General features: G+C 36.9%; 1 protein-coding gene across 3 annotated transcripts in view; it reads right to left on the reverse strand.

The window, feature by feature from the left end:
- LOC105474765 (olfactory receptor 2L8) overlaps window positions 1-14,528 on the reverse strand; it is a 240,005-nt gene that overhangs the window by 19,748 nt on the left and 205,729 nt on the right. Inside the window, exons 1-2 of one of the 3 annotated variants that reach the window (XM_071073004.1) lie at window positions 7,919-10,552; window positions 3,325-3,974 (exon numbers count right to left, since the gene is read on the reverse strand). The exons of 1 other annotated variant lie outside the window; for it this stretch is intronic. In XM_071073004.1, coding sequence (XP_070929105.1) covers window positions 3,834-3,974; window positions 7,919-8,824 — 1,047 coding nt within the window. In that variant the 5' untranslated portion in view covers window positions 8,825-10,552 and the 3' untranslated portion in view covers window positions 3,325-3,833. Of the gene's footprint in view, window positions 1-3,324; window positions 3,975-7,918; window positions 10,553-14,528 lie in introns of those variants that run through there. One more of the 3 variants, XR_011609901.1, reaches the window with a different exon arrangement.

Raw genomic sequence — 14,528 nt, forward strand, 5'->3', positions numbered from 1 at the left:
TAATTTTTTGTATTTTTTAAGTAGAGATGGGGTTTCACCATGTTTGCCAGGCTGGTCTCAAACTCCTGACCTCAGTTAATCCACCCGCCTTGGCCTCCCAAAGTGTTGGGATTACAGGTGTGAGCTACCGTGCCCGGCCGACTTTGACTCTTATTCTTAAAAATAAAATACATATATTATTTAGATATTAAAGAAAATTAATCTACAAAAAGAATAATATGAGCAAATAATTGCACTAAATATTTTTATTATACTTAGGAGTTTTTCCTGGGTTTTTTAAAAACATGCAACTATCTAGGAACAATCAAACTCAGCAATTCAGAGGAAGCCAATTAAAACTACCAGTGAAGATACAGTATAACTATATTTCTAACAAATCAGTTTATTAGGGGGTTGAAAAGATATTTTAGTTGATAATGTGTAAAAGAAGACAATTCTGCTATGATACTGAGAGTTTCAGTACACTTTATGCTGGTAAAATTGCACGTTGAAAAGGTAAATAGGGCTAAACCATTCAAAACTTACAAGATGTTTAATCAGGAAATTAACTCTAACTTGTGAGAAAATTCGTAGCCCTGCTGAATTACTTGTTGCACTTTAAATCAGTGTCACATAGCCAGTGACTGCTCCCTGACATTAAGCCCTTCTTCTTCTCCTGGAGTTAATGCTTTTTCCTGCAAATTGTAGATACTTGTATTCATTTACTTTTAATAAAGTTTGTTGAATCAGTATTTCGCATCTGATCCCTGGTAGGGGATCTTCATTAATTAAGTTTAGCACCAGGGAAATATCTTTGCAACTACCTAATTGGCCCTTCTAGCTTCACCAGACAGCTTACAATTATAGAATGCATAGAGGATACTGAAGGTAAATAACACACTACTTGTGGTAAAGACAAAATTTCTGTGAAATTTTAAGTTTCCTTAGAGAGGGAAAACCCTATCAAAAGTAAGGGCAGTGAATAGAGGGATGGAGGAAGACAAATGTATTTTAAAATATTTATCAGATAAAATTAAAAGGATCATATGATTGAATTTGTGGCAGTAAGACAAAATAGCTGAGATTAAGTCCCAAATGTCAAATTGACCTCAGTCCAACATGTGTGATCCATGTATTCATCTTTGTATTCTCCTCAAACGCTATAAGTACCAAATAAGTATTCAGTGATTTATAAGATATTTCATCTGTAAAATAATTGTCTATTTTTTCTCCAGATTTTAAAGGCAAGTAAAAAACATAGTTAGTAGTGGGGTTGAGGTAAATCTTTTTTTTTTTTTGTTCGAAATCATCGCTTTTTTATTGAAATTTTCATTTGAAATCATTAATTACATGTTACTTTGTGCCATACTGATAGTATATGTAAAAATCCATTATAGTTTACATGAATTTAATTTTTTGTTTGGGTGCAAAAGTTATCCTGATAATTTCTAGCTTTTTGACTAGATACTAGTTTTATAATATATTCATGTGTCTTTGGCTCTAGTAAATGAAGCTAACATTATATATTTTGTTGCCATGTTTTTCATCTTCTTTTAAGAATGAGGATAATATCTATATAATCTCTATAATATCTATCCTCATTCTTTTTTTTAAATTATTTTTTATTATACTTTAAGTTCTAGGGTACATGTGCATAACTTGCAGGTTTGTTACATATGTATACTTGTGCCATGTTGCTGTGCTGCACCCATCAACTCGTCAGCACCCATCAACTCGTCATTTACATAAGGTATAACTCCCATTGCAATCCCTCCCCCCTCCCCCCTCCCCATGATAGGCCCCGGTGTGTGATGTTCCCCTTCCCGAGTCCAAGTGATCTCATTGTTCAGTTCCCACCTATGAGTGAGAACATGCGGTGTTTGGTTTTCTGTTCTTGTGATAGTTTGCTAAGAATGATGGTTTCCAGCTGCATCCATGTCCCTACAAAGGACACAAACTCATCCTTTTTGATGGCTGCATAGTATTCCATGGTGTATATGTGCCACATTTTCTTAATCCAGTCTGTCACTGATGGACATTTGGGTTGATTCCAAGTCTTTGCTATTGTGAATAGTGCCGCAATGAACATACGTGTGCATGTGTCTTTATAGCAGCATGATTTATAAACCTTTGGGTATATACCCAGTAATGGGATGGCTGGGTCATATGGTACATCTAGTTCTAGATCCTTGAGGAATCGCCATACTGTTTTCCATAATGGTTGAACTAGTTTACAATCCCACCAACAGTGTAAAAGTGTTCCTATTTCTCCACATCCTCTCCAGCACCTGTTGTTTCCTGACTTTTTAATGATTGCCATTCTAACTGGTGTGAGATGGTATCTCATTGTGGTGTTGATTTGCATTTCTCTGATGGCCAGTGATGATGAGCATTTTTTCATGTGTCTGTTGGCTGTATGAATGTCTTCTTTTGAGAACTGTCTGTTCATATCCTTTGCCCAGTTTTTGATGGGGTTGTTTTTTTCTTGTAAATCAATGTGCAAAAATCACAAGCATTCTTATACACCAGTAACAGACAAACAGAGAGCCAAATCATGAATGAACTTCCATTCACAATTGCTTCAAAGAGAATCAAATACCTAGGAATCCAACTTACAAGGGATGTAAAGGACCTCTTCAAGGAGAACTACAAACCACTGCTCAGTGAAATAAAAGAGGACACAAACAAATGGAAGAACATACCATGCTCATGGATAGGAAGAATCAATATCGTGAAAATGGCCATACTGCCCAAGGTAATTTATAGATTCAATGCCATCCCCATCAAGCTACCAACGAGTTTCTTCACAGAATTGGAAAAAACTGCTTTAAAGTTCATATGGAACCAAAAAAGAGCCCGCATCTCCAAGACAATCCTAAGTCAAAAGAACAAAGCTGGAGGCATCACGCTACCTGACTTCAAACTATACTACAAGGCTACAGTAACCAAAACAGCATGGTACTGGTACCAAAACAGAGATATAGACCAATGGAACAGAACAGAGTCCTCAGAAATAATACCACACATCTACAGCCATCTGATCTTTGACAAACCTGAGAGAAACAAGAAATGGGGAAAGGATTCCCTATTTAATAAATGGTGCTGGGAAAATTGGCTAGCCATAAGTAGAAAGCTGAAACTGAATCCTTTCCTTACTCCTTATACGAAAATTAATTCAAGATGGATTAGAGACTTAAATGTTAGACCTAATACCATAAAAACCCTAGAGGAAAACCTAGGTAGTACCATTCAGGACATAGGCATGGGCAAGGACTTCATGTCTAAAACACCAAAAGCAACAGCAGCAAAAGCCAAAATTGACAAATGGGATCTCATTAAACTAAAGAGCTTCTGCACTGCAAAAGAAACTACCATCAGAGTGAACAGGCAACCTACAGAATGGGAGAAAATTTTTGCAATCTACTCATCTGACAAAGGGCTAATATCCAGAACCTACAAAGAACTCAAACAAATTTACGAGGTAAATCTTACAAAAGAAAGCCAATTATTACTTCTATAGAAACTGAGGGATCACCTCCACCTCGCCCACTTTATATCCCCTGTGAGCCTTTCGCCAAGGTCTAGGAAACAAATCGATACGAGACAGATTAACGAGGGAAAAGCATATAAGTTTTATTCATTTTACATGTACATGGGAATCTTCACAAGAGTGTGAAGTCCAAATAAATGGTCAAAGCAAGATTTTTTTTATAATTTTAGCAAAAGAATGATAAATTGCAGAAAAAAGTACAGAAAAAAAGAGAAACTAGCTCGAAGCCATACATTCCAAGGGAGTCACTGGGAGGTATATGGGGGTGTAAAGATAGTAAAAAATGAGGGTTAATTCTGGTAGTTTATTTATTCAGGCCCACTGCATTTCTCCGGCTGTCAGGCTCTGGTGAAGGGCAGTTTTCTATTCTGATACAGAAAGGGTACTGGAAGAGTATCAGAACGTACCAGAGGCTCCTGGAGGAATCTTCAGAACTTGCTGTATGCTGAAAAGACAGGTGAGATAACCTTTTTCTCCATTGTTAACCAAAATTTCTCAAATGTTTTCAGCTCAAACTAATAAATATGCTGACTCAGCATATTTGTGGATGGTGTGTCATTCACTCCTTCACTCTACTCAATTATTTCACTATTGAACCACAGCTTGTTGTGATGTGAAAGATACTGTCCTTTATAGTAGAAAGAATACTCATGTCCCTTTCTATAAATCAAACTTTGCTAATTTAATACATAAGAAATTTCTAAATGCACACAGTGTGGCATGAAATGCTAATAGGTACCGCAGGCTGTAAAATTTGCATCTTCTAGCCTGAGGACATGAAACAATTAAAGAATGACTGTGAAGTGAAAAATAACCACAGCATAACATTTGGAGGGAAAGAAAACTGGCTAAAACCAGGCACAATGAACAGTGAGCCAAGGACTCTGTGAGGTAATGAATTCATTAATTTCCCCAAGAGGGATTATTATCCAACTTTCAAAATTATCAGGACTACATTCTCATAAACAATGTAGCAAGTGACAGTGTATTTGGAAAATTTGACTTTTCTCCATTATTCTTCTTAATGACCATAAGGGGGAAGGAGTGGCCTCTGAGTGCAGATACTATGCCAGCGGGGAGGGGCTTATTGCTTCCCTGAACCAGAGCCTATGGGGGTAAAAGAATTTTGAAGTCATTTCTGATAGCCTTGAAATGCTCAGCATTCATTGGTGACCTCTTTATCCATTCACAGAGACATTGGCATGAAAAATAGGATTACCGTTGCCTATACAGGAATGTCAGTAGGTGGGACTTCAATGATGCCATTTACCAACAAGGTAAAGCCTTCCATATTGTTTTTCAGTAAACTAACTTCAGAGAGATGGAATGATTTCCCCAAGGCCATGGTACGTCACAGAAAATCACAGAGCTAGGTCTCCTGCTTCCCTCCATGAATCACCACCTGGAATGGGTAAAGGGTCTGAACTGGGCACCACCGCTCAATTCAGTCCTCCCTCAGGCTCTTTCCAGTAATAACAACTAACAAAAACAGCCGGCATTGTATCTCGGTCTATTCAAGCTTCTATGACAAAAATATCTTAAACTGAGTAACCTATAAACAAGAGAAATGTATTTCTCAGAGTTGCGGAAGCTGGGAAGTTTAAGACACAGTGACTGAATATTCAGTGTCTGGAGAAATCTTGCTTTCTGGTTCATAGATGGTGCCTTCTATGACACCATACATGGTACCATCTGCTGTGACCCCACATGGTAGAAGGGACAAATAAGCTCCCTTGATCCTCCTTTAGAAAGGCATTAATCTTATTCAAGAGGGTGCCATCCTCATGACCTAATCATTTCCCAAAAGGCCCCAACTCTTAATACTATGACATTAAGGGTTAAGATTTAAGCATATGGATTTTGGGAGAATATACAAACACCCAGACCGTCTCACATTCCCACCACTATCCTAGACTGCATGATGTCATTCACTTCCTGCTCACTCTTTCCATCCTTCTCGAGACTGGCCTCATGGGCATATGCACAGGATTCCACACTCAAAGGGCTCCATGCATAGTTTCATGCTCTGCTGTTATCATTGGAATATTTAATAATTTCATCTCTGAGTATGCATGTGACAGAAGAGCTGGACAGATTGGTCACATTTGCAAGCAGTTTTGGTCCAGTAGTAGTGTGTACACAAGGGGGCACACACACACACACACACACAGCTTGTAATACTTCCCAGCACCACAGGATTCCAAGGAGTGGCTGGGGTATGGCTGGGCTCAGATTGGTGGTGACGACAGAAGCAGTGGCACAGGTGGCCGTAGGGTACAAGTGTCTCTAACGGGGAAGGAAGGAGGTGATCTCCCTGGAAGCAGCAAGTGACTCATGATGGGAGGCCTATTTTCCCTCTGTTCCAGAGCCCCTCCCCATTGTATTCATGGAATATGACCTATCTGAGTGAATATCAGGACAGGAAATGCCAGGAAGCTAAGGCAGTAAACTTTGTTAGTAAATCATTACAAAATAAAAATACACACTGCTCATTGCAACAAAGCACAACAAAGACTTAGTCTGATTTGTAAAACAAGTTCAAAATTTATGTTTTAACTGCTACAATATGGCAAAACAAATATCCACAGCTTAGAAATAGAAATGAAATTTAAAGAGCATTGAACTATGTAATACTTTACTGTTAACTGCAATCATGGAAGAGAACACTATAATGTGTTTGTACAAATCACTGGTGAAAGAAAATGAAGAGGAATACAAATGAATGGAAAGAAATCTAATGCTCATGGATTGGAAGAACTAATATTATTTAAATGACCAAACTACAGATTCAATGCAATGTCTATCAAAATACTAATGACATTCTGTACATAAATAGTAAAAACCATTATTAAAGATTTCTATCGAACTATTGTATGGAACCCAAATAGTCAAAGCATTCTAGAATGAAAAGAAAAAAACTGGAGCCATAATAGTACCAAACTTCAACTATACTACAAACAAGTAATAACCAAAACAGAATGGCAATGGCATAAAAACAGACACATAAAACAGTGAAACAGAACAGAGAACGCAGAAATAAATCCATGTATCTAGAGCTAACTGATTTTTTTATTTTAATTACTATGGATACTTAATAGTAATACATAATTGTGGAGTATATGTGATGTTTTGATAAAGACATACAATGCATAATGATCAAATTGGGGTAATTGGGGTAACCACCTCAAATATGTCTTGTTTCTTTGTGTTGGGAACATTCTAATTGCAGACTTTCAGTTATTCTTTAATACGTACAATAAATTCTACAATAATTATTGTTTGCTATAGTTACTCTATTGTGCTACCAAATACTGATTCTTATTCATTCTATCTAATTATATTTTTGCAACTATAACCATCCCCACTTTACCACCCCTCACCTGTACCGTTCCTACCCTCTGGTGACCATCAGTCTTTTATCTATTTCCACTAGTTCAGTTTTTTAAAATTTTAGATCCCGCATAGGAGTAAGAACACACAAAACCTTTCTGTGTAACTGATTTTTGACAGCAGTACCAAGAACATTCATTGGGAAAAAGACAGTGTCTTCAATATACGGTGCTGGGAAAACTGGATATTTTTAGACAGAAAAATGAAACTAAACTCCCCGTCCTTACACTATACCAAAATCAACCCAAAACAGGTTAAAGACCTAAATGTAACCATTTTTATTACTGCTGGCACATTCCAGTCCTTGTTGTTGATCAAAATATACCTAATGTTAAATCATTTCCCGGGATTCATTCCCCTATAAAGAACATACTCTTGTCATAGGCCATCCAGAGTGGTATCAGGACTTAAGAATCCCTGATGAGCTCTCTGCTAAACTGTGTAAAAACAACTTCCCTAAATTGAAAGAATGGGTAACTGGTATGTTAAGTGTCTAAGATAAGAAAGATAAGACATCTTACAGCTTTCAATTAGATACACCAAGTCAAGAGACTTATTTTTTGTTTTGTTTTAGACATAAACAAAGTAAATTTAAAATTACTGGAAAACAAATTGACCATAATGAAATTGTTATGCTGAGTGCCAAATTTAGACAAATTTCATTTCCATTTCTGCATGACCAAAACCAAAAATTATCATTGACAACATATTAGCAAAAGTAGGTGCTTTCAAAATTTATGGAAACAATGCCATGAAGAAAAAAGGTTGTTTAGAATTGTGTGTGTGTGTGTGTGTGTGTGTGTGTGTGTGTGTGTGTAACAATTTTGTCCAGAAATCAGTGATTTTTTTTCTCTTACCTTGATTACTTTTAGCTCCTGAACTCTAGGATTGAAATAATGTTTTAATTACTATACACTGCTGGATGGATGTGTATCTGAGTCCTGGGGCCTTAAATAGAAAATGTTTCTACATTTTCACAGAGCAGAGTCTCTGACTCACTTGTGTCAGGGCCCCCATCACCTCCTTGTTTCTCAGGCTGTAGATGATGGGGTTGAGCATTGGGGTGAGGATGGTGTAGAAAACAGCCAGAACCTTGTCTTCTATTGGAGATCGCAGGGATCTTGGACGTAGATTAGTGTAGAGAAAAGGTGCATAGTAGAAAGTCACTACAGTGAGGTGGGTGCTGCAGGTCAGGTAGGCCTTCTTCCTCCCTTCTGCAGATTTCATGCGGTAGACAGCAAGGAGAACCCGGCCATAGGAACATGAAATACCAATGAAGGGAAACACCAGAAAGATGGTGGTGCTCAAAAACACTGTGCCCTCATAGACCCAGGTGTCCGTGCAGGCCAGCGTCACCATGGCTGGGACATCACAGAAGAAATGATTAATGGCCCTGGATCGGCAATAAGGAATATGGAGAATATATACAGTGTGAGCACAAGCATTGATAGAGCCTATGATCCAAGATCCTGTTATCATCAGCACACACACTCTTTTGCTCATGCGGATGAGATAGTGAAGAGGAGAGCAAACAGCAATGTAACGATCATAGGCCATAGATGCCAAAAGTAGTGCTTCTGCACCTCCTAATGCCAAGAAGAAGAAACTCTGAATCCCACACCCAGTGAAGGAGATAGACTTGTTTCCATGCAGAAAATCAGAAGCCATCTTAGGAACAATGGTGGAGATGTAATTTAGGTCAATGAGGGAGAGCTGACTAAGTAGGAAATACATGGGTGTGTGGAGGTGGGTGTCCAAAAAGATGAGAAGAATCATGGATAGGTTTCCAAATAGAGCCATGAGGAAAATGAGAACAATGAGGATGAAGAGCAAAAGGCCAATTCTTGATGGCGGGAACAACCCCAATAAGATGAAATCAGTTGATGTTTGATTGTAATTTTCCATGGGGTTTTCATATGCTCTTTCCTGAAGGGAGACACAAGGATAAGTTAAGCACAGAAATCCATCTTTATCTGCAGCGGATGCATTTGAAGCCCCCCAGTAAATTCTCGAGACTGGGGTTGACACTGAGCCCTATATATATTATTTTGTGTCCATACATACTTCTGATAAAGTTTAATTTTTAAATAAGACAAGTAAGAGATAAACAAGAGTAACTTATAATAAAATAGAACGAGTGTACAGTATAGTATAATACAAATTATCTGAATATCGTCTCTTTCTCTCTCAAAATGTTTTATTGTACTCAGCCTTCTTTGATCTGATTTTGTACCTGTTTTGAAAAAGAAATCTTGTTTTTTTACACAGAGTTTCACATTTGATGAGACCAACATTTGTTACCAGATTTTTTTCTGAGAAATATATAAACTTATAAGAAAGATATCTCTATTACAACTTCAATAGAATAATATTTTACTGCCTGACACTAACTCAGATATAATCAAAATCAGATGTTATATTGAATACATATGCATAGAAAGTCAATATAAATGCATACATTTAGATTTATATTTGAAAAAAATAGTATTATCTTTATAGGAAGATATATTATCTTTCCATATTTATACTTTTATTTTTTTGAGTGACAGGGTCTCTTTCTGTTACCCAGGCGGGAGAGAAGTGGCAATATCATTGCTCACTGCATCCTTGACATTCTGGCTCAAGCGATCCACCTGCCTCAGCCTCCTGAGTAGCTGAGACTACAACCACGTGCCACCATACCTAGTTAACTTTTTTTTTTGTAGACATGAAGTCTTGCTATGTTGCCCAGGCTGGTTTTGAACTCGGCCTCACCAATACTCCTGTCTCGGCCTTGCAAATGCTAGGAGTGCAATCATGAGCTGCCTCACCCAACCCATGTTTATTCTGCCAGATTTACTTCTAAAACTGCAGCAGCCTCTCCGTCATTTTGAGAAACTTGAATGATGTTTGCACAATAATGCCAATTATCAATTATTTCATCAGTTATCATTATTTGGTTCATTTATTTAGAAATCCAGAATAAATCCTTATTGCTATGTCCCTTTAACCAAAGCCATGTTAATTCACACTCTTGATTTTCAACATTCATCATTATCCATTCTCTTTTGCCTCCTTGCCTAATTTCAAAATTCTCTAGTGAAAGCAGACCCCTTACCAAATAGGTTACACATTCTGTCTTTTCCTTCTCTAGTGCTTAGATAACATTATAGATTGCTTTATGGATCCTTCAAAAGAATGAATTTTGAGGAAAGTTCTATCTCCTAAATAAAAACAGAAACTAGAATTCTGGCAAACTTCTGGGTAGAGGTGCGTTAGAAACTCTACTCCAGATAGAAGACATCAGAGAACAACTTTGCACAGTATGCCTAAAAGGACTGGAGATTTTTAGCTTAAATATTAGCCTAGAGCCAAATACCACCAGAATTTTGAGCTAGTATAGCCACATATACGACTAACATTCACACAGCATGCATACACACAGAAATATGCATAATCACACATGATCATACTCATAAATACACTGAGATTATGATGATTAAAAAATGCAGAAGAATTGTTGTGATCAGAATTCATTATCTTCAGAGACGTATGATATGCTATGAAATCCATGAAATAAATATCATTTGCTATCTAAAAGGATGCAACAGGTAACAATAATGGACCATTGAAAAGTAAAAATATAATAAATGATAAAAAAAAATTAAGTGAAAGTTTCGAAAGGCAAAGTAAGAAAAATGTATTAGAAGGTAAACAAAAGCAACAACAATATGAAAATATTGTTATTGAGGAAAGATTTTAAAAAGTAGGGAAATCATATTGGAGGAACAATATGTGCTTAAGGACTTTCTTAGAAATGCATTCAGTAAAATAATGAAGTTAATATTCTTAAAAAATTTTCTCTGAAATGAAATATGTTAACTATCATATTCAAATGGCATGCAAATTCACAAAAATAAGTGAGAAATACTTTCCTGAAAAATATTATTTAAAAACTCTATTTCCTTGGAAAAATTTCCTAAAAATTCTAAATATTACATGCAAGACAAAATTGTAAAGCTTTTGAAATGAAAGTAATAAATATCAGAAGAAATATAGATAGATAGATAGATATAGAGATATCTATATATATCTCAAACCAGGTTTTACAATAGTTTATATTTTTTTGCATTGTAGCAATAAATTCTATAAGATTAAATGATGTTGTCAACCCCTCAGTGCAGACATAAAGTGGAATGCGGTTCTGCTGTGACAGTGGGAGGAGTGTAAGGAACCTGGGGGTGATGATGGAGGAGGGAGCAGGCCACTATCCGTGGGAGCCTGTATCATGGATCAAGGAATGGAATTTGAGATATAGAAAATCAAGCATTAACAGATGAATGTATTGTCTGAAAATACATGGACAAATATGAGGGAAAACTGGAAAGATAATTTGATGTCCTTGTCTTTGGGGTCAGCAAGAGTTTGTTATGTTTCTAACATTTCACCCTGTGGTCTGTTGAGACCATGTCTATTCATTTGTTGCATAAAACATTAAAGTGATGTAAAAATTATGTCACAGATGGAATTTTAACCCACAGCTTCATCATAATAATGAAAGACTGGCAGTTTTGACTCTAAGATTTGCAACAAGATACGGAAGTCCACTTTCTCTGCATCTACTTAACACATTACTGAAAGTTCAGTCAAAACAATTAAACAAGAAAAGAAATAAAAATTATCTTAATTCAAAAGAAAGAACTAAAATTATTTCTATTTGCATATGACATAATTATATATGTAGAAAACTTAAATAATAAAATTAGCAAAATTACAGGATGCAACATTAACAACGAGAACGTGTTGTAATTCTATACACTAACAAAGAACAATCTGAAAATTATACTCTGATTTTATTTACAGTAGTAACACAAAGAAATGAAACACTTAAGAATAAACCTGACCAAGGAGTTAAAAACTTTATACATTGAAAATGAGAAAATGCTGACTAGAGCTATTAAAGAAGACAAAAATAAATGGGAATGCATCCTATATGTTTATCAATTGGAAGGCTTAATACTGTTAAGGTGTCAACAATGCCCAAAGTCACCCATCAGTGTGCTGTATTCAAGAGACATGTCTCGTGCAAAAACGCACATAGACTCAAAATAAAGGAATAGAGAAAAAGTTACAAGCAAAAGGAAAAAAGGAAAAAGCAGGGGTAGCAATCCTAGTGTCTGACAAAATAGACTTTAAACCAACAAAGGTCAAAAAAGACAAGGGCATTACATAGTGTAAAAGTTCAATTCAACAAAAATTTCTAACCATTGTAAATATTTATGAAACCAATACAGAAGCATCCAGATTCATAAAACAAGTTCCTAGAGACCTACAAAGAGACTTCGACCCCCAAACAATAATAGTGGGAGACTTTAATACCCCACCATCACTATTAGGCAGATAATTGAGACAGAAAATTAACAAAGATATTCAGGACTTGAACTCAGCATTATCCATTCTCTTTTGCCTCCTTGCCTAATTTCAAAATTCTCTAGTGAAAGCAGACCCCTTACCAAATAGGTTACACATTTAGATCAGGTAGACCTGATAGATATCTACAGAACTCTCCATCCCAAAACAACAAAATACACATTTTTTTCTTGGCATCATAAGGCATTTACTCTAAAACCGATCACATAATTGGAAGTAAAACTCTCCTCAGCAAATACAAAAGAACTGAAATCATAACAAACAGTCTCTCCAACCAATCAAATTATAACTCAAAGTTAAATCCCCCTTAAGGCCGGGCATGGTGGCTAATAACTGTAATCCCAGCACTTTGGGAGGCCAAGGTGGGCAGATTGCCTGAGCTCAGGAGTTTCTGACCAGCCTGGGCAACATGGTGAAACCCTGTGTCTACTAAAATCCAAAAAAATTTAGCCAAGCATGTTGGCATGCACCTGCAGTCCCAGATACTTGGGAGGCTGAGGCAGGAGAATTGCTTGAACCCAGGAGGCAGAGGTTGCAGTGAGGAGAGATCACACCATTGCACTCCAGCCATCAAAAAAAAAAAAAAAAAAAAGCCCCTCGAAGCCACACAATTATAGGGAAATAGAACAACCTGCTCCTGCTTCTGAATGACTCCTGGGTAAATAATGAAATTAAGGCAGAAATCAGGAAGTTCTTTGAGACCAAAGAAAGCAAACAGACAACTCATCAGAATCTCTGGGATGCAGATAAATCAATGTTAAGAGGGAACTTTATAGTACTAAAGGCACAAAGCAGAAAGCTAGAATGATCTCAAATTGACACCCTAACATCACAACTGAAAGAACTAGAGAACCAAGAGCAAACAAACCCAATAGCTAACAGAAGATAAGAAATAACCAAGATTGGAGTGGAAATGAAGGAGATGCAGACTCAAAAAACCCTTCAAAAAATTAACGAATCCAGGAGCTGGTTTTTGAATAAAATTCAATAAGCTTGATAGACTGTTATCAAGAATAATAAAGGAGAAAAGAGAGAAGATTCCAATGAACACAATCAGAAACAATAAGGTAAATACTACTACTAACCCCACAGAAATATAAACAACCATCAGAGAATACTAACAGCACCTCTATGCAAATAAACTGGAAAATCTAGAAGAAACTGATAAATTTCTGGACACATAAACCCTCCCAAGACTGAACAAGGAAGAATTTGAAACCCTGGATAGACCAATAACAAATTCTAAAATTGAGACAATAATAGCCTACCAACCCAAAAAAGCCCAGGCCCAGATGGATTAGAGCTGAATTCTACCAGAGGTACAGGTGGAGCTGTTACCATTTTTTCTGAAACTGTTCCAAACAATTGGAAAGAAAGGACTCCACCCTAACTTTTTTTTTTTTTTCTTTTTTGAGATGGAGTCTCACTGTCACCTAGGTTGGAGTACAGTGGCACAATCTCAGCTCGCTGCAACTTTCACCTCCCAGGTTGAAGTGATTCTCATGCCTCAGCCTCCAGAGTAGCTGGGACAACAGGTGCGCAACACCACACCTGGCTAACTTTTTGTACTTTTAGTAGAGATGGGGTTTCACCATGTTGGCCTGGCAGTCTCGAACGCCTCACCTCTGGTGATCCACCTGCCTCGGCCTTCCAAAGTGCTGGGATTACAGGTGTTAGCCAACATGCCCAGCCTAGGCTAACTCATTATATGAGGCCAGCATCATCCCAATACCAAAACCTGGCAGAGACACAACAAAAAAAGAAAACTTCCTGTAATATCCCTGATGAACAATGTGATGCAAACATACTCAATATGGACAAATTGCATCCAGCAGCACATCAAAAAGCTTATCCACCACAATCAAGTCAGCTTCATCCCCTGGATACAGAACTGGTTGTACATACACAAATCAATGAATGCAATCAATCACATAAACAGAACTAAAGACAAAAACTACATGATTATCTCAATAGACACAGAAAAGGCTTTCAATAAAATTCAACTTCCCTTCATGTTAAAAACTCTTAATAAACTAGGTATTGAAGGAACATACTTCAAAATAATAATAGCCATTTATGACAAATCCATAACCAATATCATACTGAATGGGCAAAAGCTGGAAACATTCCCCTTGAAAACTAGCACAAGACAAGGAGTCCATCTCTCATGACTGTTACTCAACGTAGTGTTGGAAGGTAT

This window comes from Macaca nemestrina, chromosome 1, assembly GCF_043159975.1.
Source record: "Macaca nemestrina isolate mMacNem1 chromosome 1, mMacNem.hap1, whole genome shotgun sequence".
NCBI classification, from domain to species: domain Eukaryota; kingdom Metazoa; phylum Chordata; class Mammalia; order Primates; family Cercopithecidae; genus Macaca; species Macaca nemestrina.